Genomic DNA, 27,458 nt, shown 5'->3' with positions numbered 1-27,458 from the left:
TGATTCTAATGTAAAAAGCACATTTCCCTTTTAACTGAATGAACAGCAAGAGTTTATTTTGTAATCTAGGCCTTAAATCGTTAAATACTTCAGGAAAAAACAGAAGCAGAAAATAATTTCAACAAATCACAGACACCAATTGTAGCATCTTTTTGCTTAGGACACCTTTGCTTCCTGTGCACTCATATATTAAACACTATTTTCTGAATTCACCATAATATTATTCAAATATATTTTCAGAGTCAACAGGAAGCATGTATTTTTGGTTCACAAGAAGGACATTTGAGAAAATACTTGATTTCTTTACAAGGTAATTATTTGAAAGTCAGGTCAAATGTCCATAACTATTAGGCAAGGAAATGCATATTTCTAAAAGTTATGCACAAAAACTGTAAAAAAACCCAAAAGTAAAATAGTAATCATAACCCTGCATGCTAAGTCTGAAAACTAAATTAATAATTTAGAACTGAAGTTTACAGCATTATAACCTTGACATTTCAAAGTTAATCCCTACTATGGTACTGGATTTAATATTTTATATGTACACACACCAGCAAAACTGTATACATAGGCGCAAACATGATTTGCATATGAATGTCTAGAAAGTATCTATTTTCCTTTGGATCTGTTATATAACCTAGTGAAAAATAATAGTAACAAAAAATATATGCAGTCAGGAGAAAACTGAAGTCCAAATTAAAACGGATAAAAATCACCACAAACCTATTAAAGAGTGCTTAAAACTCAGTAAGGCTGTTTTAAGCGTATCTTTACAAGAATGGATGTCTATTACATATACTTGATATAGATATTAAATAATATTTCATTTTTCTGGGCGGTCCTCATTCAAGCCTACTCAGATGTAATGTAGTAATATATAAAACTGATGAATACCAACTTTTTTGCTATTCAGTTTTAAAAACTGAAATTTTATTCATCTGAATGTGTTATTTGTATTAAAACTGAGGTATCTGGATGCGAATGACTTCCTCCCCTTTCTGCTATCCATATTTTTCATTTAAAAAGGAAAGATAAATGGTTTGAAAGGACACATCTGTCATTCATGTCTTAAAACAACAGATGCATTAAGAAAAAATATTTCTTTTCCTCCCCTGTTCTGTTGATCATTATCTGCTCGGGAGAAACAATACTGTTATTTTACAAACCTCAGTTATCTCCCATAGGAGGGCATCCCTGGCATTCAGCTCACATAACAAGAACAGCCACAATTTCGAGAAACATGTAATGTCCGCTATTAACCTGATAAAACCTGCACAGGTTTTATCAGGGGCACTTCTGAGCACAAGGCAGGGAAGGTTCCGACCCTATGTGAACAGCTACTTTGGTTTCTGTTAGAGCGGCCCCTTCTCGGAAAACAGAGCCCTTCTAACAGGACAAAAATATTATATATATATACATATATGTACATATATATATATGTATATATATGTAGATACACATATAGTTGGTCCTTCCGACATGCAGGGCCCGGGCAGCGCGGCCTGGCAGCCAGCTGGGCGGGGTCGGGCCTGGCGCTCTCCTGTTCGCTCGCCCGCCCTCCGCTCAGTCCGAGCGAAGAGAAAGGTCGGCCACAGAAAGGGGCTCATCAGAACACGGGGAGGAAGAGAGCTGCGCCGGGGCCCCGTTGCGGGCAGGCAGCGGGCAGGCTTCTCGCCAGCCCTTCGGCTGTGACTTCGTGCCGGCACCTCCGCGGGAGGCCGCGGCCCTGCCCGCCGCCGCGGGCGCGTAAAACCCGCCGCTCCGGAGATGCCGCGGCAGCGCCCCCGCTCCGGGCCGCCATCTTAAGTGCGGGCGAAGCTCCGCTTTCCCTGCCGTTCCTGCCACCCGACGGGGTGGGACCACGTGACCCCTTCCCCCGGCGGGGAGCCTTGGTGCCCACACTTAAGATGGCACGTACAGCCTTCTACCTCCCCGCTCCGCCCGCTTGGCCGCTCTAGGCCTCCTCCTCCTCCCAAGTTTCTATCGCTCCGGAGGCCGGCGCGGGCCCCACTTACTCCGGGGGATAGAGGCGCAGCTCCTCGATATCTCCCAGGAAGCCGAAGAGAGTTCGCATCTGCTCACTGGTCACGGCGGAGGACAGGTTCGTGACTTGGATGACGGACGTGGGGCCCAAGGGGAAGCCCAGCGGCACCCCGATGCCTCCGCTGTTCATCATGGCGGAGCCTGCACGACCGCTCTGCTCGCAGCGGTGCCTCACACAGCCCGAGAGGCGGACCTGACGACACAGAGGAGCGCGCGGCGCCTGCTAGAGCGTCCTCGTGCGCGGGCGCTCTAGCGGCGGACTCGACTGCTCCGTGGAGGAGTTTCTGGGGGAGGTCGCTGACACGCCCGCTCCCCACCAGCGGAGCAAAAGCGGGGTTGGTGTAAATTCGAGGCACCTGGGGGCCTGGGTACAAACCCACACCCCCGCAGGAGGTCCGCTTTGAATCCGTCCGTTGGTCTGGCATGAAATCCACTGAACCGTCTGCCATCAAGTTAAAATATGCCCACAAGAAATGGAAGCAAAAAGAAAATAGATTTCCCATTTAAATGCTCGTTTGGTAGCCAAGTTGACTAAGAGACAATTTAATTACCCTAAGGAATAAACTCTTGAAAACACCCTAATAATATTTAAACAGGAAGGGGTTGTAATGGAATAAGCTGGTAATGGTTTTGTTATAACTTGAGTGGGAATCTATCCCGATTAAATGGCTTTTACCTGGAGTTCCAGTTCAAGCTGTCTTTAAAAATTAAATCAACTGTGGAAAATGAGACTGAGCACTGTGCGTGCAGGCAATTGCTATTAAGGATCCAGCTGCAGTCTTTCTTAGGTGCTGAAGAACTGTGCAGCTTGGCAGTGAAAGATTTACGGTTTCAGACATGAATATTTTAGCTTTCAAGACTTTCCATTCTCCAGACCTGAGCTGAGAAGGGACTGAGGTATTTTTGAACCTATCTGGGCTGAAAAGGATTGCAAATTTGTGATACTTCCCTGAGCAAGTAGGTCAGTGGTTATGGAATCTCCATAGATAAGCCTGGGTAGTATTTCCTTTATTGATGCTTAATATGTTACAGAATGTTAAATAATTCCAAGCGATTTTCAGAGATTTATTTTGTTTAAAAATGCCTATGTATATTTTTCAGGCAGTACTTATTTCAAAATCATAATCAGTGCACTCATGTTCTTTTTCTAAATGGAATCCATATTCCATAAGTATAAGATTTAAGATCAAAGTTAAATCCTGTCTGTCAGCCATCCTGGTAGCTATTAACTAGCCTAAATTTAGAGAAGTTCAGTTGGAGAATTCAAGGTCTCTTGCTATATATTGTGCGAAATTAAACTCTGGTATGATTGTTCTATCTATAGGAACATTACATAAAGAATTCCTGTGTTTTGATTAGTACATCTCATTCAAAGATGGTTAGCAGAGGTGTAGAAGTTATTACTCTTTTGAACATTCTTGTTCTTTCTCCTTGCATCTCTCAGCGGAGGATAGCAGATAAATGAGCTCTAAAATTCTCAAATGGAAAAGTTCTTTGATGTCAGAACTGATACTGTCCTTTGGGTAAAGCCTTTGACACTACATATGAAATTCGGAGCTACTGGTCTGCATCGCAAAAACAAAACAGAAGCGAAACACTGTTTAAATATTTTCCTTGTCAGTCCCTGCCATGGGACAAAATTAGCTTGGAAAATAATACAAATGCATAAATAATTTTGGATTTTGGAATAGTAGCAAAAATCCCCCCAAAACCCAATGCCAAAAGCTGTGGTTCACACAGGCTGCCATTAAGTGGCAGAAGCAAAAAATGACTCTGTTTTAGTCAAACTGTTCAAAACTTAGAAGTGTTTAAGAGCTGCTCCCACTCCTATAGTAAAAAAACAGCTATTCAGAAAAAGAAAAAAAAAAAAGTTAAATAAAATAGGTAGGCATACGGAAGGGAAATTATGTACAAGCAGTGACCTAACACCATCTTCTCTCTAATCAGTGGTCAACAGACCTGCATTATGGGTTGCTGTAGGCAGAGAGAAACTTAACTGTGTTCTGAGTGGATTAGTATATGTAGGAGCTTCTTTTCAATTTTGCTCGCCTGTTTTTGTGCTTCTAGTAACTGTATTGGTGCACTTAGAGTCAATAAAGAAATTATTTCATTCTGCCTTCACCTTTCTTGTACAGGCAATGATGTCAGGTTAACTAGCAAAGACAAAGCATTCCACACCTGCAGTTCTGAAATCCTTCAGCTCTTCCCAGCTGGACATCCCAGCATCAGTCTCCTGACAATCCTCACAGTAGATTTTGACCGAGCTCCAGTCCTGGAACTCTAACCGTGATTTCAGAAAGTCCTTTGCAATTGCAGAGTTGTCTAGAGTTGATGAGGTACTTGGGATAACAGCTTTACAGTCCTTGCATTAAATTCTCAAAAATATGCATTATCACCATTCTGGAAGAGGGAAGTTACTACATAAAAATTCCTGCTCTTAATATGTAAAAACAGGTGCAAACTATGTTTCAAAGAGTGATTTATCAGCAACCATTGTGTAGTCAAAATTATTTAGATTTTCTTTTAAGTTGCTCCAGTAATTAGACTGAGTGGGACTTAGCAATTCACAGGGGTCCCCTGGTAAGCACAGTTTTCAGACACTATGAAGGCAAATGATAAATGGTAAACCATCCATGCATCAACAGTATGTGTATTTGTGAGGTCAAATAAGCAATCCTTTCTGAAAACAAAAAGTGGGGTTTTTTAGAGGTACAGAGCAAATCTCAAAATATGGAGGATTTGCTTGCCCCCTACAATGTTATCTTTTCTGTTTCATTGATCAGTTGCATTTTTACTGTGTATAGAAAATAATATTCCCCTAGAACTGCATCATACCCTCTTCTTTAGATTCTGAAAAACAACAGCAATACATCACCCTTACAGAGATCACAAAACTTAAATTACATGTTACCTACATGTGAAATGGTAAAGTCTTTAACCAAAAGGAACTGTCAACCAATGAAGTGCAGATTAGAAGAGTGGGCAGTTGGGTGCATTGGAAGCTAGCTGAACTGCCCTGCTCGAAGAGATAGGGTGATGGGCTTCTTATGTTGTTGAGCAAAAGGAATAGCAAAGTTCTGCACCTTGTCAGGAATAGCCTCATGCACCAGTACATACTGGAGGCCAACTGGCTGGAGAGCTGGCTGGCAGAAAAGGACCTGGGAATCCCGTTTAACAAGTTAACATGGCAAGCAATGTGCCCTTGTTGCAAAGAAGGCCAACAGCCCCCTGGGCTGCATTAGCAAGAGCATCACGGGCAGGTTGAGGAAGGTGGTCCTTGCCTTCTTGTTGTCGTTTAACCTGAGCTAGCAATACAACTGCAATAGCCACTTGCTCACGCCTTCCTACTTCTGCCCCAATAGGAGAGAGAATCAAAAAAGGGAAAAACTTGGAGTGAAATAAACACAGTTTAATAAAATAACAAAACACTATTACACTACTAGTAAATATGCATATAAAATAGAAATAAAAGATACTCAAGGCAACTGCTCATGAACTCAGTCTACACTAAGCAGCCAGTCCCAGGAATTAGCACCCTAGTCCCAAACAGAGGAAAAAAGGAGAAAGGCAGAAAGGCTCAAAGGCCTCTGCAAAATGGCAAAAAGCCAAAATAAATGTCCCGAACTAAACACCCGGGAGTGAGAGAGACCAGAAGATCCCAACTCTCCTTAAATCTGCAGCATGATGCTAACGGGATGGAATACTCTCATTGATCAGTCTGGATGTCAGTCAAGCTCTGCCCCATCCATGTCCCCCTTCCTCACTCCTCACACCTGTGGGCAGGGCATTCACAACAGTCCTTGGCTCGCAGACTGGAACAATTGAAAACATTAACTCTGTGCTGGGGTGTTATCTCTTGTTCTCAAACTAAGTCCAAATAATGACCATGCTAGCTATGAAAAAGCAAGGTTTCTAACTGCACAAAGAAAATTAACTCGTTTTCAGTCAAACCAGCACATCTCTACTCCACAGTGGTGAGGCCACATCTGGAATCCTGTGTCCAGTGCTGGGCTCCCCAGCTTGGGAGGCTTCTTGTCACTGTGACTAAGTACCAGATAGGAGAATGTAAGCGAGACAGGCAGACTCTTCTCTGTCCAGTGACAGGACAAGAGGCAATGGGCACAAATTGAGATACAGGAATGTCATTTTATCATAAGAAAAAAAAACAAAACAAAACATTTGTTTTACTGTGAGGATGGTTGACTGCTGGAACTGGTTGTCTGGAGAAGTTGTGTCTTCTCTGTTCTTGGAGATACTCAAAACCTGGGCTGAGCAACCTGCTGTAGTTGAGCTTGTTTTGAGCAGAGTGGGGTTTGACTGGGTGATCTCCAGGGGACCCTCCCAACCTCAGGAACTCCATGATTCTGTGAGAATTAAAGGTGCTTTCCTGAACTGAGTTCACTTATTCAATCATTCTTAATTGATAAGAAGCTCATAATAACACTTTCTGTTAACTTTCCATAATAACGGGAATATTCTTTAGTAATCTCAGGAAGTCTTTGAGTATTCATTAGAAGTGTTATATTATTGCTGCCTTGCTCAGAATCTCTGTAGTCAGTGCAGATCTACTAACAGTGGAATGATTTGTTCTTTGATTACTTATTACATATATTACAAGATCTTTGAACTACTTCACTGATATTTTCTGTAATCATGTACCATCTTCAAGGAGAGAGAATCTAAAAGACTTTAAATCTTCCTGTCATTGCCAAAACCCTTGACTAGAGAGAACCAGCAATGTTTTGTTCAATTACAACTACATTGAACAGGATTTGAAGCAATGTGATCAAAAAGTGAGACTAGTGTTACTATCGCAAATAGGAGAACAAGCATGAAGAATTTGTTTGTTTTTTCTGTTCTCCTAGAATAGAAAGGAACAATGCTTGACTTCTACCAAGATGTGATAAAGGAAAAATAGCATTTCTGCAAGGAAAGCCTAGCTTCCAGCTTCACTGTTAATGTAGTAAACCATGTTTGAAATTGCTTAGTATATCATATAAAGTAATACTTTGTATTGGCCAAGCAGCACATAGAACATCAAGCATATTATTGCCAACCTAAGTACAACTGTAAGATAGTCCACAAAAAGCTTCGTCTGAGAAACCACCTGTGGGTACATGAAAATCTCAATGAATTTGCATGACTGTCAGGAAGACTGGCTGATCTCAGAGGTTTGTATCTGCCAAAGTATTTGTGTGTGCGTGTCGAACTGCTTTTCGTACTTGTCACAATATTTTTCTCAATCACCAGTGGTGAAGGGTGCTGTTGTAACACCTGTTGTTCACCTGACTTACTCAACGCTTTATTAAACAAAGAAGAAAGACCAATAGGTACATTGTTTGGGGAAGAACTGCCCATGTGGTGGTAGGATGCCCATGTGGTGGTAGGATGCCCATGTGGTGGTAGGATGGCCATGTGGCTGATACTCCTTTCCAAGGGCATTTCTTGGCTGAGTTTGGTTGTCAAATGACTAGATGCTTCAGTGTAGGCAGTTTGAATTTAGGGAATTTTGACACCTTATGGAGACTTTGAGAAAATTTTGAGTTAACGGTACAAATGTTTAAAATACTGCCATAATTTAAGGCTAGTTAGCACCTCATTAAACTATCTCTCGTTAAAGTGTTCAAATTGTGTTCAGTATATTACTTTTTATTTATTTAAGATAGTGAATTTATAAGCTTAACTTAATCTTTATGTATATGAGTGATTAAAATAGGCATATATCAATCTAGTGAACAGATCCAAATAAAAATATGTAATTTTCGTTCTGAATGTTCTTTCACAACCAGTATTAGATTGCCATTAAAAGCCACTATATTTGTGTAGCTTTTGCTCTGTAAGGTTTTTCCATACAGAGTAACTTTTCACCATTTGCTTTACTGTACAACTAAAATTCCAGTGTTTTTTAGATGGCCAATGAAGAACAAAGGAAACAAATGTGTCTTTTACAAAACAAATATTCCTTCTCTAATCAAGAGGCATAATCTTAAAATGCCAGGCTCCTCCTACTACTACTTGCAGTAGATCGCCTGTGCAGATTGACTGCTGATAATATTCTTATTTTCTCAGTTTTTGCTCAAACGCGTGCTCCAGGTCAGGACAATTTTCTGCCTCTCATAATCAGTCAGGAATTTTAGTCAATGTGTGAATTAATGCAGAGAAGCTTGCCAAGTTTTGCACGCGCCCAAAACGTCAGTTCTGATAGTACAAACTGTTTCTCATCGGAGTAGGTGCTTAACATGAAATCTGAAAACAAGGGTATGTGTTATGCCTCCATCTACAGTCATTTCAGCACGTTATATTTTGGAATAAAACTGCATGTGGAAGCAAGATTTTTTAAATATCTGATTCAATTCAGATTCACACCTTAGGTTGACTTGAACTAGCTTTCAAATACACACGGGCATATGGGGAAAATGTTAACTTTCTAGTGTTTCCCAGACAATAGACTTCATTCAAAGCTCCAGCAAGCTCAGAGTTGTTCCCAAATACTAGAAATTGCTTTCGCCCCCCTGTCCATTGTTGCACCAATCAGGTTTGTCAGGGAGCTGCTCCCTTTTTCGTATGTGCCTTAGTATAATTTTCTTTTTTCTTTTTTTTTTAGAAGACTCCTGTGTAGTAGATGAAAACATCTTACAAAAAACAGACTCTTAATTCTGTGGAGTAAACCCCAATCCACCACATCTGTAATATCAAAAATTATATAAAATGCATTTAACAAAACCTGTTTTTCACCAAGTGTAAGATCCATTTTATATCTACACCCAGAAAAAAAAAAAAAAAAAGAAAAGCAGCTTTTTCTAGCATAAAATTTCTCTGTTAGTAGTGTTTTTCCCAGGTGAAACTCAATCCAGAAATCTTAAAGCCCTACCTATTTTGAGATGAATAGATGGACTCTACATAGTCAATGTAAGCAGCTGGAACCTTTTCAAACTTCCTGCCTCTGGATGGCAGCCATCTATATAAACTGGTATTGGTAAACTGAAACCACTGAGATTTCTGCATCTGCTTTTTATCTGGTTTATGGCAAACAAAAATTCAGACTGTTCTATTTAGCATAGCAGTGCCAGTTATGAGGCTCATGTTAACAGCTGTATGAGTGTGTTTTATAATGAAGTTCTCCTTCTGCCCATAAGATGGCTTGGATAAAAGATGGCATAGTTTTTATCAACTTTCAATTCTTTTTAAACTTACTCCAAAATAAGATGAGGACTTAACTGGCAACCAGTGCTATCTAGGTAGTATTCTTATGTCTGAATCTCCAACCCCATCTTGACAAAAGAAGATTATTGCCACCATTTACAGACTGGGAAAATAGACCAAAGCAGGTAGGAGAGAGATCTGAGAACAGATTCTGCATCCAATCTTCATTTCAGGGCAGCATTTCTTCAGTCACTTATGAAATCTAGTATCTGTTTTCCAGACAACACTTCTTGGGTTACAGAAGCATTTCTTCTTCAAAGGGGATGTTTAGAACACCCTCTTTTAAGGTATATGAAATTCTACATATCCGTTTTCTAAGTTTATACTAAGTTTTATGATATACCTTTAAAATCATTATGTGTGAATATGTATGTGTAGGAAAAATAAAAGAAAATGTTTAAATTCAGCTTTCTTTTTTTCTTTTTAAAATTTAGTTGAGTGTCTGCTGAGAGATCTGCTGCTTGCTATTTTTCTGGTGGCACATGCTATTGAGCCTGTTCAGGTAGGTCCCTGCTATTTCTGAAGAAAAAAAGCCTCTTTTTCCTTTTCTGTGAGGTTCATCCTGCTGTGAGTCACAGCATGTAGGTGTATGTAAAGGGAACATGGTTTTAAAATCCCGAATACCTATCTGAACAAGATAGTTCAAAGGAGTTGGATAGAAAATTCTGGAAATCACTAGGAAAAACTTCCTCTGCTTTGCAGCCAGAATTTGTATGAGCAGGGCAAGCAGTTTAAATACATTTAGGACACAAAAAATCCATTCCTCTAAAGCCAAATAACTTCACATACCATGGAGAGACTGTGGAAACGGGACTTTCTATTTTAGTGTCTGACTCTGGGGCTCAAACACAGTTCCCATCTACCCATTAGATATGAAATTTGGGGTTTTGTGTAATAGTTGAATTATTGTTATCATACATGTTGGCTTGATAAACTGGAATTCATAGAATATAATCTTCAGATGCATAATACCACCTGGAACTGAAAAAATCCCAACAGTAGTGAGTTTTCGGTTTGAGGATATTGTTTTGAAGGATGATAATGCAGGTATTGTTGCAGACAAAGTGGCTGCTTTGGTTTGCTCTTGCATGCTGAATTTCACAGAATAATTCTTTTGCCTTAAGTTGGAAAATTACTACCAGTTTTGCTTATGTCAGTCAACCAAATTCCTATCTGAGACACAGAAAAAAATAGGAGTAGCAATAACTTGCACACTGAAAAATCTAATCATGTTTGTTCTGCTTCATGACAAGATGTCATGAATGTCACACCCTCATGTGTAACCTCATCTAAGTGTTCCTGCTCTGGCAGAGGGATTGGACTAGGTGATCTTTCAAGGTCCCTTCCAGTCCCTAACATTCTGTGATTCTGTGATGAGGAGGTCTGGGCACAGTCTCCGTTTGCCAGTACTTCTTGTTCGCAGCCTTGTTCATGGCATAAGAAATCAGAATATAGGCTTCCAATGACAATAAAAAGGATCAGAATCACAGAATGGCTGGGATTTGAAGTGACCTCTGAAGATCATCCAGTCCAACTCACCTGCTAAAGCAGGTTCACCTAGAGAAGATCACATAAGAATGTGTCCAGGAAGGTTCTGAATGTTTCCAGAGAAGGAGGCTCCACAACCTCTCTGGTCAGCCTATTCCAGTGCTCTGGCACACTCAAAGAAGCTTTTCCTCCTGTTTAGATGGAACCTCCTGTACTTCAATCTATACCTATTTCCCCTCATCCTGTCATTGGGCACCACTGAAAAGAGTCTGGTCCCATCCTCTTGACACCCACCCTTGAGATATTTATAAACATTGATGAGATCCCCTCTCAGCCTTCTCTTCTCCAGGCTGAACAGGCCCAGCTCTCTCAGTCTCTCCTCATCAGAAAGATGCTCCAGGCCCTTAATTGTCTTTGTAGCCCACCACTGGTCTCCCTCCAGTAATTTGTGTCCTCTTTAACTGAGGAGCCCAGAGCTGGATGCAGCTGGATGTAGCCCCACCAGGACAGAGTAGAGGAGGAGGAGGACCTCCCTTGACCTGCTGGTCACCCCAGGATATCCTTGGCCTTCTTGGCCACAAGGGCACGTTGTTAGCTAATGGTCAACCTGTCGTCAACCAGAACTCCCAGGTCCTTCTCTGCAGAGCTGCTTTCCAGCAGGTCCACCCCTAACCTGTACTGGTGCCTGGGGTTATTCCTCCCCAGGTGCAGGACCCTACACTTGCCCTTGTTGAACTTCATCAGGTTCTTCTCTGCCCAGTCCTCCAGCCTGTCCAGGTCTCGCTGAATGGCAGCACAGCCTGCTGGTCTGTCAGCCCTTCCCCTCAGTTTGGTACCATCAACAAACTTGCTGAGGGGGCACTGAGACTCTTCATCCAGGTCATTGATGAACAGGTTCAACAAAACTAGACCCAGTACTGACCCCTGGGGAACAACACTAGCTACAGGCATTCAACCAGACTCTACACCGTTGATTACAACCCTGTGAGCTCTGCCATCCATGCAGTTCATGATCCATCTCACCGTGCATTCATCCAGCCCACAGTGCCTGACTTCGCCTATGAGGATGTTGTGAGAGATGGTGTCAAAAGCCTTGCTGAAGTCAAGGTAGACAACATGCACTTGCTCTTCCCTTGTCTACCCTGCCTTACAATTGTGAAGTTCGAAAACATACCAGAGTATAACTCAGTGCAAATAAACATTAACATTTTATTTCTAAATTTAATTCAGGAGTGGTATAAAATAGTCATCATTGCAACATGAATTGAGTTCAGTTAAGTACTAATGTAGAAAGTTCTTTTTGGTATCTTAAGATGTCTTAAAATATAAGCATATCGTGATTAATGCTATAATAGAATAATTACAATCTACAATTAAAAAACCACCAGACGTCACCTAGTGCAGAGTCAATTCCATTGTTCCATTCACCAAATGTATTTTCATAGCTTTTTTTTTAGTTAAAATGTAGCAGAAAAAATTGTTTGGAGGTTGTATCTGTTTGGAGGCTTTTCAGCATGGTTCAACTGCATGCATCAACTCCAACCTCATCAGTCATCTCTCATTACAGTTAGCAAATGAGACAATTCTACATGATTAATTCATTGTTCCCAGGACTTAGTATTATGTCAGCTAACCAGATGTTAATATCGATTTCAATATTTATTAGAAAACCTCACTTGCTCAGTAGAAGGGATGTGGCTTTCAACTGAAGTACTTCTGGCAGAAACATTCTCAGCAAAAATACCTTCTCCATATTCAAAACCAGTTGTTGATTATTCTGTTGTGTGTGGCAGTTGTTGCAGACAAAAATCAAATATGCTAATATGTTATGATAAGCCTTTGCATAATACTTTCAAATCATGTATTTCTCTAGTGCATACTTATAATTCAGTAGAAAGCTTTTCCCCCTTTTTGTCAACTTGTGTTGTTTTTCTTTTTTCTCCAAAGTTTCCTTCACAAATCATCAACATTAGCAATTGAATGATAATTTCTCTGTAGAGCATCTGCTTCTTCTGCCACCAGTTTCTCTATTAAGAGATAGTCCTTGAGAAGTTTGTCCAAATTGGTATTTTCACATGTCGGTCAAACAAGACTGAATATTCTGTCACAGTTTTTTGATTAATTTGGACGATACAGAAACATAAATAGTTCAGCAATTTGCAGTGTCCAGTGAAACGTATGCAGCGCAGATCCATATTCCCCTTTGTGTTGTGCAGCTGGCTAAAATAGATGTTGCGGGCTACTGTAATCAGAAATTTAATTCCCAGTGCTCAAAAGTTTGGGCCATGCAGAAAAGCTGTCATTGCAGCAATAGGACCTTTCAGGGGGAGCTGTTCTCAGCATCTCAGGATCCTTGCCAGCTCAGCCACATGACACTTGTTCTCTTGCACCTTCTTATTAGATGTCAAAAGCTTTTCATCGGGTATTCATATAAATGCGGCTGGCTGAAAGTCTCCTCACTTGGCTATTGGGTACATGTTAACTGAATCTTTCACAGCTCAGTAACATTTATCCATACCTACTTAATAGATTTTTCCCTGAAGTGATAATAATTGCAACCTACTTTTGAAATGCACAAAATCCTGTGCAGAGTATTTCTGATGTAGTCTAAAATATCTAGGTTGTAGTGCTTATTTCATATTTTATCTTCCTTTAGGCCAAATAATTGCTTCTTTTTCTATACTTCCTATCCTTAATGTAAAATTGTAATTGTCTTTGTAGCCCATGTAAACAATATTTCAAATTGCAGTATGGAAATAAAAGTAATGCTTTTGCAGACAATACCAGGAATAGCAAACACAAGAAAGCAGAGAGCTGGAAATCAGGGAGTGCAGCAAAGAGGGGGCTGGACTACAAAGAGGGGCGATGCTGTACTTGAAACAAGCCTCGTAGCGCTAGAAGAGGGACTCCTGGGAACCCTGAGGAACAGGAGGGTACCCGCTGCCACCGCATACAAGGCAAGGGAAGCCACAGGGCTGCGGGTCTGGGAAAGCTCTGGCAGCTTCCAGCAAGCATGGCCAGCAGCCCTGGAGCCTTTGCTGCCATTGCTCCTGCTTCAGGGGGGTGACACTCCCACCCATTTGGCTGGTGCTGGGGACAGGCCTTTGTCCGAGCTCGGTGGGCAGAGGGCGCCCTGGGGCCTCTCCTGGACCTTTCCTGCCGGAGAGCTGTGCTGCTGAACAGAGTTGTTGAAGTCAGCAGCCTGCGCAGCATTAGAGACAGGAGCTACTCAGGCACCCCACGGCAGTCGCAGACCTGGGCAGCCTGTCACCAGCAGAGCCAGAAGTAGAATATCAGTGGGAGGCAATGGCCAGAAGAACGTGTTTTCCAGCACCATAAGGCTCCTGTTCCACCTGACATTCACCACCTCCAAAGCTGAGGAAGAGCTGATGGTGCTTTCAAGCAAAGCGTCTGGACAGACTGACCCTGAGCCGCAGCAGACCACCTGGAGGAAGCAGTTGGAACCAGTTTTATGTGTAGAGGAAGTGGGAAGTCAAGTACTGATGTTGATATACCAGATCCACATATACAAGAAAAAAACCCCTAAGTTTGTGTTACTACATTGTCAGGTGTTTTCCAAGAAAAATGGATTTAAACCTGCATTTACCTCTCCTGTGAAATTCTGTGCCTAGCTCCTCACTTTAACACATAACCCTTGTTGCTCTCATCAGAGCACCCTCCAGCTACTCTTAACTCTGCTCCTTGACTTAGTCATCTCTCTCTGCTATTGAAACTACTTAGTTTGCATCAGGTAACAACCACTCATGTCTTCAGCAGAGAAGCCACTAGCTGCCTGAGCCGATTTAATTGCAAGACTGGGTTATTCACAGAAGTATTTATTGTGAATAACCCAGTTTTGCAATGAAATCACCTAGAGCAGACCCTTGGGCACTGAGATGCACAGAGCCAGGAACACAAATAAGACCTTACTAATGTATATTGATAGTGTACTTAGGTCTACAGAAACTACAGAAGACAGTGTTATATAAAATTTCCTAGATGTTAAATAAGTCAATTACACACAGCTTTAAAGAGCATTAGTTTATTATCTATTCCCCATGTGTTACCTCAGAAACAGTCTAATTATATACAAAAATTTGGAATGTTGAATAAATGCTGATCAATAAAAACATTTCATAGCTGTTGACAAGGGAGTATTTCTAAACAAAACCAAAATAATCAGAAAGGTTTGACTCTGTGTGTTGTTTATTGCTATGTTTGTGTTCACAGAATGCTTTCAAGTATATACACTTTTTTTTTTTTAACTCCAGTCCAAAAAAGAAACTAAAAAATATTTACATAATAAATATGTGGGAGACTTCATCTTTTCATTACATCAGTTGAACTGATTCTTTAATGAACTATTAAGAGTAGAAAGAATTAGCAGAGTTTGTATCAACTCATTGCCATGGTGAGTAATTTAGGCTGCTGATGGATTTTATTCTATTAAAAAATGTAGCTTAAGATGCATTCAAAATGAAAAGTGTTGATATTGTCTCTCCTCCTGCTGGATCCTGGCTGGACTAGTTCAGGAGACATTTCTCCCACTCAGCAAAATCATCTAATTTGACATGTGTTTACCTTTACACACAGACACTCAAGGAACAAACACATTTAAATCCACTGAAAACTCCAACATTTACTGAGTAAAATCAGCATAATCCATATTTTATTAGATGGTTACTTTACTAATTTAATGAAGACAAGCTTTGGCCAAGTATTTCCACAAGAAGTACTAAACTCCTTGCTATAAATCTCTACTTCTACATTTCTATCACAGCCAAGCAGTTTTTGGTAGAATTTTCGTGTGATACATGAATCTGAAAATGAAGTGACACAACAACATTTGAAACTTCTGTTACCATTAAAGTAAAACACAATACAGTATAATTCCCTGGTAGATACATTTAAATGTACTGCAAAATGTATACAAAGTCAGTCCAAGATCAGTAAAGAATCAGTTCTGCTTTTTGGACTTTTCCCTTCCCAAATATGCAGGTTATGTAGAAGACCAAGGTAATTTAGGACTTGTTTGTATGCATTCCCTTTAAAAGGCAGTGTGTGATAGAAATAACATGATTAAAAGTAATGAACATGTGATGTGAACATTTTGCATTTTCAATAAAAAAATAGAAACTAAAGAACAACAAAACTCATCTTAGAAGGGGAACACTGAAGCCTGCCATTATATAGCTATGTTTCTCATTCTTTCCTTTGAAGATTAACAGCACACAGAAAATAAGTGAATTTTATCAAAATACAACACATTTCTGCTAATATATCAAAAAAATCATTTTCTATGTAAATATTACTGAAATAAACTAAAAAGAATTAAAATATACAAAGAGTTGTTAAAGGGTTTCAATTAAAATTATTAGAAATATACACAGTACAATAAGCAATAGTTAACATCTTTGAAAGAAGTGCAATAATATTGGAGTTCACTTATTTTAAAAGTACTGTCTGTTTATTACCACTAGCTGTGTATAATTCCTCTCTCTTCCAGCTCATTGTCCCAAAACTAAAGGAAGCTGGTGTTTTTGCTAGCTTTATTAAAAGCATTTACTTTTCTACACATGGGTTGAAAAAAGCAACTTATACGTGTCTCAAACCACCAACTTATATGTAATTAAAAATGAACTGCAATATTTGAATATTGCTCCAATGACAGGCTAATCGTTAGCCCTAATTAAAAACAGTTATTGGTCTTCTATGGCACTTTTCCCTGGTCCATAACAACCATTTATTAATTATCACTGCAGATTATGCAGTGTCTATTAAATTACAAAGGAGAAAGAGAAAAAATAAAGTTAATGTTTCCGGTAAACAAAATTAATAGAAGCATAATTGAGTATTTTATACAGTAATAAGGAACAAAGGCAGCCTGTGGTAAATCACTATTACATTAATATAGTTAGAAACCCTTTAATGACTCTGAAGTGTCTAGTTCACATTTAATGTTACCTGTAGGAACAGCCCTTTAAGAAACATCACTGCGAACTGGTGGGTTGCAAGTACACCCTCCCCTTGCTCTCCATCTCACCACAGAAATTCTCCATCACTGTTCGAAGTTTCACAAACTTGCTTTGGTTACCTAGCTCCACACGTATGGTTTCCTTTTTGATTGACAAGGAATGCAAAGGCCAAACAAGATCAAGATGTCTTTTATAACCCTTCGTACATTGTTTACTTTGTGTGTTTTTAGATATAAATTACAGGCAACAATCTTAAAAACTGGCCATTTCAGTTTCATTTTTAAAATCTACAAGTTTAAAATGGAATACTTTCTATAAAGATAAAAGTATCACCATTTCCACAAAATTTGGGATTTTCACAGCAGAGAAAAACCTCTGGGCACATTCCACAGTACAGCTGAAAAAGAAAAGCAAGAAAACCCAACTAAACATGAATCACATGTGGCAAATGAATATTCAATGACTACACTAAGAACAAATCCTATAGAATAACACAAATTTGTAGTTACAGTCTTTAAAAACACCATAAGCTTTTATTGCATTTTCTATTGGTAGACGTACACTCCAGAAAACACTTTTTCTTCTTTCCCAATTCCAGATTTAGATTGCAAACAGTTGTTTCATCTGACCTGTATTCTGTCCTACCAGCATCACCTTCCATCTAGTCATTCACCTATACATCGTGCACATAGCAAAGCCAACTTTTAATATCCCCATTCTGTATGTACAGAAGTGGCTTCAGCATAACACATTAATATCTGGTGAATAAAAATAAAGGCAATAAACAGCTACAGGACAGACAGCCCTGCCATCTGTCCATTTGCTACAACCGAGGCTTTGCAAAGCCTTGCACAAAGTTTAGTAATGTGTATGAATTATCCAAAAATAAACCTACCATCTTTACAAAAAAGCAACACAGGTTTGTTCTTGGAGGAGTGATCCATAGATTACTATAATGCTTAAAACCAAGTTTATTCACCATATGCATTTCCGAAATGATTTCCTGTATGTTCTATACAGTGGTTTTTTTCCCCATTAACCACAAGTTCAGTATTTCCTGTACAAATTTTGATCATAATTCTTTTCAAGTTCCTTTCATGTATAAAAATAGGCAAAATATTCAGTTTCCTGTAAGTCCTTCAATGAATCCGGTCGTTTTATCCCCATAATCCACAGTATTTATGAAGAGACTTCTCGCACAATGATGAGTTCCACTGCATTCTGAAAAGTCTTTAGCAAAGATACTGCTTGTCCGTGATCAATATTGATGAAGCTGTATCCATTCGCCTAAAAAAGAAATATTTGAAATTGAAAATGACAGTCTCATATGGCATGTTAGTGAAACATATCTTGTATCCCTTGTTAGTTTATTTAAGTTTTGAGGCTTAAAATAACCAAATTCTATATGAATGCAGACAATAGAACACTGCAGATTTGCAGATTATATTGTTGATGTGAGTTGAACATGTACCTGTATGCCACAAGAAATTAAACTACTGTGTTTGCCTCGGAAGAATTTTGCCCCAAAAGTATTGAAAGTAACCAAAAGAGACAACTGATCTTTATATCATTACCATCAGACATCTAATTCATCAGCCTTAATACAGACACACTGAAAAAAAGCAAATGCAGTACAATTGGTACATCTCAATTTAAATATTAGAATGTTAGAAATGGCACTTCTAATAAATTAAAACTATTGAAGCCTTTAGCCAAAAACCTTAATGGCATTAGGAGATACTTTAGGGTGTGAGACCTCCTGAGGCCAGTCCCAGCTTTAATCTTTCTATGACTTCAAACAACGTTGTCGTTCTTGGGACAGGTTCAGCTTGGCAAACACTGGCAGTTCTAGGTGGCCTACAAAAGGCAGGGAAACATGGCTGTGGTTCAACATCTCAGGGTGTACTACTGCAAATTCATGTTCAGTATGGGTGGTAAAATCTTGCAGGATGACAAACTCATCCAGTTTAAACTGTTACAGCTTCTAGCTGTGCATCCCGCTTTTCTCCCTGAGTCATGGCCCCTTATGTGATGAGAGAGACAACTGGTCATGCACTCTGCACCTTAGCTGTGCCATTTTGGACTTGCAGTTTCTTATCCCATCACTGAACACTTGCTTCTGCTACCAGCTGAATCCTTTGTTGTAAAGGCAGTGGTTTTTAAATCTGCCTAGTGTTGCAGAGAAAGATTTACATGGAGGCTGTTCTGTACAGAACATTCTAGCCCTAACCTAATATGCAACAGTAATTTAAGACTCATATGCAATTATCTGGTCACTAGTCATGTAGAATATTTTTATTAGATGTATGTGTTAGATATGCATTATAACATGCATGCCTAATGCATGTTTTACGGAGAACATTGCAAAATCAAGCATAGCAAAGTCATTTTGGGAGAGATGATATTCAGTCAAAAACTGCAGAAGTTATCTAAGTGGTGACAAGATAGAGTGGAAAACTTGATCTCAGTTTAGTGTTCCTGTGTACCTTTTGGTATTTTCTTTCTTTGGAAGGACTATGCTGTGTTTTCCGTTTGGTTTTGTTTGAAAAAACGGTTCACAGGATGTTGTGGTTTAACTGAGTTACTAGTGGATTTTTTGTTGCATTTGAATATTTTTAGAAAAGTGAAATGCAGTAGAGTCAACTGTCAACATTCTCAAACCAGTAATGTAGGGAATAATTAATGATCCAACCGATTAATGCTCCAGCCTGTATTACTTATCCTAATGTTAGGTGGAAGAAAATTAAAAGCATTATCCCAGAATATAAGAATGCTTCTAGAAAAGATACTGGTAATCTACCTAAAAATTAAACATCCTGCTGTTAGAAAAGGTATGAACTAAAAAGGACCTGGTATATTACATAGGTTAGTTAATTAGATGACCAAAGTACCTGAATTATTTTATCTCCAGGCTGCAACAACTTAGATGCTGGTCCTTCTGGTTGCACTCTGGTTACAAATATACCCTTGAAAAACAAAGTGTAAAACATTTTTGACAGCTTGTTTCATATACAGTAGAGCAGCATGAAATGGATGTAATTCAAAATATTTTTTTTCACCTTTCAGTCATAAATAGAAGAGAACAAAATATTATTCTACAGGTCTCTGTGACTGTCTTCCTTTCCTGATGTTAAATTCAGGAGAATTCCCTTTAAAGGAGTATTGAAGGGGAAATTCTGATCTGCCTTTGTTTAATTTGGCAGATGTATATGTCAAGATGAATTATCAACCACCAGAAATAAGGCTGTAGACTAAATCGTGTTCTCTTTTTAAGAGGCTTCTTAACTGTAAATTCCATAATTCACTAACTTCAATTTGTTGACTGATATCTGGAACTGTGCAGGAACTACTCAGCTAGAAAAATCCTCTGTGTTGTCCTGTGACCCCTGTGGTCACCCACCACCTTGATTTTCCATATAATTTTTCCCCAGTTTTCTCCCCTCCAGTCCTGGAGTTTAGTGTTTTGGGAAATCTCTCTCTCAATTTATATATATATTCCCACCCCTCCCTGCTTTGATAAATACTACAGACATTATTAATCAGAATTACTTTAAGATGCATTAGTATGAAATACTCACATCATCTTCAGGTCTGAATGGATTTCCTCTACCACCAACTCCTCCCGATATACTAAATCCAAGTTCTGGATCCTTGTCAATTCTCACTCGAATCTAAGTAGTTACAACCAAAGTTAGATGAACTAACTGAAAATCCACATTCAAAGTTAATGAAATTATTACTAAAAAATTCAGGTGAACAAAAGCTTTAAAAAGAAAAACCTCAAAAAAGCATTTATCACAGTTTGTAATATTAATTCAGAAAAAGATTCCAAAATATCATGCATCACTGTATATAGGTTTTACTAGAAGTTCATGTGGGCTGTAAATTCAGAGGTATTTTGATACTATGTAAATGAATATAATGCCCCAGCAGATAGACATGTTTCTATGAAAGAACATATTCCTCCTATTCCTTTACTACCTCTAGTTGAATTTTAAAAATCAAACCTCATTCCTACTTTCACTCCAAGTTCTACATAGCTGTCCTGGTTTTGGCTGGGATAGTGTTAATTTTCATCCAAGTAGCTGGTATAGTGCTGTGTTTTGGATTTAGTACGAGAACGATGTAGGTAACACACTGACGTTTTAGCTGTTGCTCAGCAGTAAAGGACTTTTTAGCTTCTCACACCACCCCGCTAGGGAGAAGGCAGGGAGAGCACAAGAAGTTGGGAGGGGACACAGCTGGGACAGCTGACACCAGGGATATTCCACACCATATGACATTGTGCTCAGCAATATAAACTGGAAGAAAAAGAAAGGATTGGAGGACATGCTCAGAGTGATGGTGTTTTCATCCCAAGTCACCATTATCTTGGATGAAGCCCTGCTGTCCTGGAGGTGGCTGAACTTCTGCCTGCCCATGGGAAGTGTGAATGAATCCCCTATTTCGCTCTGCTTATGGGCAGCTTTTGCTTTACCTAACTAACTTTATGTGAAGCCATGAGTTTTCTCACTTTTACCATCCCAATTCTTTCCCCCATCCCACCAGGGAGAAGCGACCAAACAGCTGCATGACGCTTAGCTGTTGGCTGGGGTTGAACCACGACAGAGAAGTGGACATTTACACAAGAATTGGACATTCTCATACTAGCACAGAAGAAAACACAGTTCTCAGTACCCGTTCTTGGTTCAACAAATAGATGCAAAGCACTCTAAGTTGTACCGATACTTGGTATTTTTTTAATTTAGCAGATAAATAATGAGTTAGTGATCAAAAAATGTACCGGAGAAATAAACTTCTAGCCCAGTAAAATGATGCAAGCTTAAGTTTTTGGTACGTTCTGTTAAAAATCTACCACATTTCTCTTAAAATTTTCACATAAAAAACCTCAAAACTAGAAGGAACGTGTGATTTCAGAAGTAGAATTGCATTGTGTTAACACTGTTCTGCTGGAGATAAATTCCTATACAATTTCTGTCACCATCTGCAGCAAAATGGTAAATAAACAAAAAACATCTAACAATTCACTGCCACTGACAGATGTCAAATTGTCAAGTAAGATTTTATTCTTACCTCTTGCTTTGCCAACTCATGGCTTTGTCTGGGAGAACATTGGGACTGGGTATAGGGAGGCTGGTGGGCAACTTTCAACATCAGATAATCAATTAATTGCTCTCTAGATGGATGTCTTGCTACTGATGATTGAGGAGGGAGATGATGGACTTGGCTGTAGTTCGCCTGAGGTCTCTGAGGCTGGCACATTTGTCCATTTGTCAAAGGTATCTGAATAAAACGTAAATTCTAAGTCATACATTTTATAAGCAACAATCCTCAATTCCTCCTGTATTATTTAAATACTTCTTATACTTGACTGCTTTTAATTTTAGGAACATTACTAAAAATACACTTCTGGATCATGTACAATTACACTCAATTTCCTTTATAGTCATCAGCTCTGATCTCCTGAGAACAAATCTGAAAAATATAAACTCAGAGTACTATTCTACTAGAACAGATTAGATAGTCTTTGCTTTTAGAACTTGTTTCACTGAGTTATCCCAACCATTCTTTTCTAATAGTGCAACTAATACTATTGACACTTGGTTGATATCATTACAGTTTCCACTTTTATTGCATACAATTCAGAGATTTGGTAACAATTCCCAGTACATAATATATAAAATAAAAACTACACACAGCTAGCAGGCAGAAATTACAGTTCTCTAAGCATCTTTTGGTGAGTGCCTCACAAGACAACCTCCAGAGCAAACACACATACAAGCTCAAGATTTTAATATCAAAACTGTAATGATATTTCCAATAAATGTTACTCTTTTGTTAACCCTTCTGTCACTGATTTGATGATGACAAACTGCAGTAAGGTACACAACTGTACACAACTGTGAAGGCATACTGTGTGTTCAAACCACATCACTAGGAAAGATGCTGGACATGACAACATTTATTACTGAAGCCTCAGAGTTACTGCTCAGCTCTTCAGGTCTGTGTTGAGATGGGCAGCGTTTTCCCTCCTCATCCATATGCTTCGTGCTCTTACCTAGCCTAAGTGGTCACTCATCCATCCGTAAGATCCCCACATTCCAAAAATGTTAGTCTTTAGTTACAGATTTTTTTTCTGCAAATCCGTACTATGTGAATGGACACATACCAGAATCTATTCTGTTGAGTGTTTTATGTCTAAGTGATTCTGAGAAACAGTAGTATATGTATATATACATTTTTTAGTTTATTTACAGATCAGAGGTATTCAACTTACACGCTTTGCTACTGCCTTTTCTGAAAACCTAAAGCATGTCAGAAAACTAATTTTGTCGCACTTGCAGAGGTAGAGTTTACACAGACAACATGTATCAACAGCTATGCAAATTCCCAGTACCCAATGTCTGCAAAAATGTAACTGAAATTACTGGAGTTATAAAGTTATTTGCTGTATCGTAACGATTTACTAACATTCATTTAGTTTCACTGTACTAAGTGATGTTTGTATAGATGGTACTTAGAGATGAATACAGAATGCCTCCTAAAAATTCTAGTGTATCCACACAACAGATTTCAGATTTGTTCCTTAAGAAGTTTAATCAGCTTCAGATTGCTTTCCTGAAATCAACTGATACATTCTAATTTCAACCTGCAATTATGTCTTATGCTACAAATGTCTCCATTCAAAGCCTCTGCGGAAGGAAAAAGAGAACAATATCCCTTCATATAGTAACTATTTTTTCTTCCAAAAAGAGGATGCCATTTCATTTATACCACCTTCAATAACTGGGCATTACATTTCAAAGAAACCCCAGTTCCTACTACTATCCCAGCAGATGTTTCTATAAATTAAAAAAAAAATATATCCTTACAAATAATAATAAATATTTCCTATCCATGGTGTCATGCAGATTATTACCTGCACAGCTATTTTCTTCATGCTATCTGGAGGAACATCTTTGAGACTCAGTGTGGCAGATGAGTAATTCTGCTGTCCTGAAATGAACACTTCATCCTGGCACTGGTCTCCTGGAGTGGAAGCCTGGGGATGCTTTAAACAGAAGGGAGCAATAAATAATACTGTCTTCATGTGATTCAAACTAAAAAATTCTCATTAAAAGCCCAGAATAAAATATTTTAAGGGCTTTATTGTTCTTTAACTTCTTTGATTAATTAGTATACTGTTTATGTAGAAAATCTTACTAGCCAAGACACCACACCCATATATTGATGGATATTTACAAAAACTAGCAACTGCAGAGGTGTCTTTGATCCCCCATAACTTGATAAGTAAAAAAATACTAAGAACTGCCTATTCATGAGTTCTCATGGTTAAAACTCTTCAGTTGACTTTATCCTGCTCACTATGGATACAATAACATCAATCAGGATGTTCAGAGTTAAAGAGTCATTTCCTCATGTTTACTTAAACTAAAATATACATTTTCTTAAATGCTTGAAGTATCTTACAGAACAGTTTACATCATCAGAATTTGTTTGAGGCAGGAAAAAGCATAATTAGATTTTGTTCAAACCTTTATCCATCTAGGTTAAATTAATCTCTTGTTCACACATGGACAAAGAAACCACTTAGTTTTACATATGTTCAGCCATCAATAAAAGCCAATTAGGAAACTCAATGTTATGACATTAAATTGAAAAGCCTTGCAATAAATTTAAGGCATATGAAGTGAAGGCAAACTATTTGATTTACTGCCCACTAAAAAATTCCAAAACATAAATTGTATTCTTTTTATTGAAAGCATTGTCCATATGTAAAAACTATCAATATAAGGACACCTCTCACAGTTTATTCTTTCCCCCTCTACATATTGCAATAGCCTCCTGTAGGTACTCACTCGAACAATGTGCACACCAGAACCTCTTCCGTCTGCAACACTCAAGGCAACACTACCCTGGCTGCCATGCAGATCCCTAGAGCTGCCATAGTGAAAGCTGCTAACTGCAGCATAATTGGAATTAAAGGACCTAGACAGCATGCTCTGAATAAAGAGGGGACAGATTTAACACAGAGATTAGTGCAGCATGCATAAACCACAAGACATGTTATACATAGACTTATACAAACATATTCCATCGTCATGCAAGATAAAAACCATGCAAGAACAGCACCACTGTGATGTATAAAACGCAACTCAGTGACCCCTATTACCTTTATTTACTGTAAATCAGCATGCAATCAGGAGTTAGCATGCAGAATTACATGTAAATAAAGTAATTCAAATGTTCATGTGTCTGGAAAAACAACGAAGGTGCACAGTTTATCAAAATTTCCAGGTTTTCATTAAATCTGCAACATATCAAATATGTTGTAGGAAGAGAGCTGGCAGTCAAGATAAACACCTGTGGAAAACCATCTAATTACCCATTATTATTTTGTCATATTCCTCCCCCCTATTACTGGTACAGTACAAATAAAAACTTGCACAGAGACAGGGATTTGACTGACTGGGTTTTCTTGCTATTGCAATGATGTCAGTGTCCCTAGTGCACTCCAGTAACACTTCATTCAAGAATGTGAATAAGCCTCAATTAAAGAAAAAGAGTCTGGAAGGAAACCTTGGAGTTCCCCCCCCCCCCATTTGCCACTGCGGGCAATCAAACAGCTAACGTGAGCTCAAGGATCCAGTGGTTCGATTGTGAGCTCCATCACCTTGCAAACGTGACCTCTGCAATACTGGCAAGGGTAACAGAAAGAAAGCAGTAGATGTTACTGCCTTGCCAGCATGGACTTTTGTAGTTATAAGAACAAAAAATATGAAGACTGTACAAAGGAAGGAAAGGAAAATCCTCCATGTGTCACCTGACAAATGAAACAAACCTCTGTTGAAAAAGTGAGACCTATGAAAACATATAAGCGTAGTAAAAGATATACCATAAAGCATGAAAAGCCAGCAAATTCAACGTGTGTTTACTTTTTAAACAAATTTTCTGATTTTTTCCGTGTAAAAAAAAAAAAAAGTTCAAAATATATATCATTTACCTAAGATACAGCTCTTACATAAATATGTACATTTTATTTTTCTGTTGACTACATGTACTAATCTGATTTTGACAATAGTCACTAGTCCTCAGGCAGACATTTGCTCTTTCATACTAGCTTTATCTTGTGAGACTAGAGCTAGTCTAATAATCAAAGTCATATGCCTCTGCATATTCATACTCTCCAGATGCTCTGGTAGCACAGTCATTGGAAACTCACTCGGTAAACAGTATTTACTGATGATACTTGACTTTTCTTGGCCAAGGCTCTCAGACGACCTTCCAGTCAACAGCATAGTGAGCTTTCCTCATGCTCTTCTTCTATACCTACCCTGTTCTCTAGTCATTGAATTGTTTAACCTTCCAGAAAAGTCTCCAGTGGCTTTCCTCATCTTGGGAGGGAAGACTGTACTCAGCATTCAAGTCTCTCTTTACTAAACATTCAATCTGAGCTTACTGCTCCTCTAAGTTTCAGGCCAAAAACCCAGATGAAACTGACAAAGGCAGTTTTCCTTAGGTTCTTAGTGCCTCAAAGCATCTTACAACTCTTCTCAAAAATAGCCTCTATAATCAGCCAGGTGGCTGCCTTTCCCCACTTGTAAGGTCAACATCCTGAAGTGTCCTTACAGGAAGCTTCTCTCTCCTTCTGTGAGTGGCAAAAAGACAGATAAAAATGGAAGGAATGCATGGTGAGACTAGGAAGTTATCTTCTGAAAGTGTCCCTTGCACTGTAAAGATCCCTAGATCCACCAGATTAACTCTTCTCTTAAATAGACCCAAACAGATGGTCAACAAATAGTGACAATCTAAATCCAGATTTGTATTTACTATCTATGATAGATCTATAATAGAAGGTAGAACCTTCTTAAAATTTGTGGAGGCTCAAGCTTGTCCACCAGGAATTAAGATGTCAGGTAACTCAGTTTAGTGATCTTCAAGTTGATTAAATAGCCTGACAGTAGTTTTATTCAAGGATTTATAAAATTTCCTTTCTTGGTAGAGACTTTTTTTGAAGTACAAAAAATGATTGTGCAATTGATGTAGGGAAAACATGACAAGTACTGCAAACACCACTTCTATCCTTCTCTACACTGGGCACAGCACCTCAACACTAAATTAAAAGGAACCCACATGAACAAACTGTACAGAACAAATACTATTTAAAATTACATGGATTTGTAAAAAAGTTTTTGTTTAACACAAGAAGATCCTAGTGACAAATCTAGGAAGTATTTTTGATCAACCTATTTTCAGCTGGGAATAGAGAAACTGAGGCATTTGTAGTGTGAGAAGTATTATTCTTATTTTGCTTCTCAATATGAGCACCTTGAAGATTGTACATTTCTGAGCAAGGTTCCTGAATACTGCTGCACCAGAGGAAACACTTTTGGAAGTATGAATATGCAGATGTCTTTAAACCCCCTGATTTTTATTTCAATCTATTAAAAATTAAATAAGAAATAAACGTATGGTCTAAACCTTAGATTCAATATGAATGCTAATTCCAAGTACCAACTCTATTCTCCACCTGATTTGCTAGAGTCCTAGGGCATAATAGCCTGCAAAATGATAATTCAAATATTGGAGGCTTGAGAAATCTCCTTTCACTTACTCTAAATTAATATACACCAACCAATATACGCACCATGTTCCGCTATACTTCTATAAAAGTTAAGTTTACTAGAAATGAGTCATTAAACCATGAAGAACATATTAAAAGCTACAATACATCAAGAAAAAAAATGG

General features: G+C 38.7%; 2 protein-coding genes across 12 annotated transcripts in view; both read right to left on the bottom strand.

Annotated features, from left to right (window-relative positions):
* SREK1 (splicing regulatory glutamic acid and lysine rich protein 1) overlaps positions 1-2,696 on the bottom strand; it is a 38,164-nt gene extending 35,468 nt beyond the window's left edge. For both annotated transcript variants that reach the window (XM_080362256.1, XM_080362257.1), the window contains exon 1: positions 2,016-2,696. In XM_080362256.1, the coding sequence (XP_080218382.1) occupies positions 2,016-2,176 (161 nt within the window). In that variant the 5' untranslated portion in view covers positions 2,177-2,696. The remainder of the gene's footprint in view (positions 1-2,015) is intronic.
* Positions 2,697-14,794: 12,098 nt separating this feature from the next.
* The window catches only part of ERBIN (erbb2 interacting protein), a 117,514-nt gene continuing 104,850 nt past the window's right edge, over positions 14,795-27,458 (bottom strand). For 8 of the 10 annotated variants that reach the window (XM_080362029.1, XM_080362026.1, XM_080362033.1 and 5 more), the window contains 6 exons: positions 24,569-24,712; positions 23,629-23,760; positions 21,783-21,992; positions 20,288-20,380; positions 19,601-19,675; positions 14,795-17,996 (listed from right to left, as the gene is read on the bottom strand). In XM_080362029.1, coding sequence (XP_080218155.1) covers positions 17,889-17,996; positions 19,601-19,675; positions 20,288-20,380; positions 21,783-21,992; positions 23,629-23,760; positions 24,569-24,712 — 762 coding nt within the window. In that variant the 3' untranslated portion in view covers positions 14,795-17,888. The remainder of the gene's footprint in view (positions 17,997-19,600; positions 19,676-20,287; positions 20,381-21,782; positions 21,993-23,628; positions 23,761-24,568; positions 24,713-27,458) is intronic. The other 2 variants (XR_013923508.1, XM_080362034.1) reach the window with 2 other exon arrangements.

Source organism: Nesoenas mayeri, assembly GCF_963082525.1.
Source record: "Nesoenas mayeri genome assembly, chromosome: Z".
Taxonomy (NCBI): Eukaryota; Metazoa; Chordata; class Aves; order Columbiformes; family Columbidae; genus Nesoenas; species Nesoenas mayeri.
Note: the sequence above shows the minus strand (reverse complement) of the source record. Positions and strands in the feature narration are given on the sequence as shown.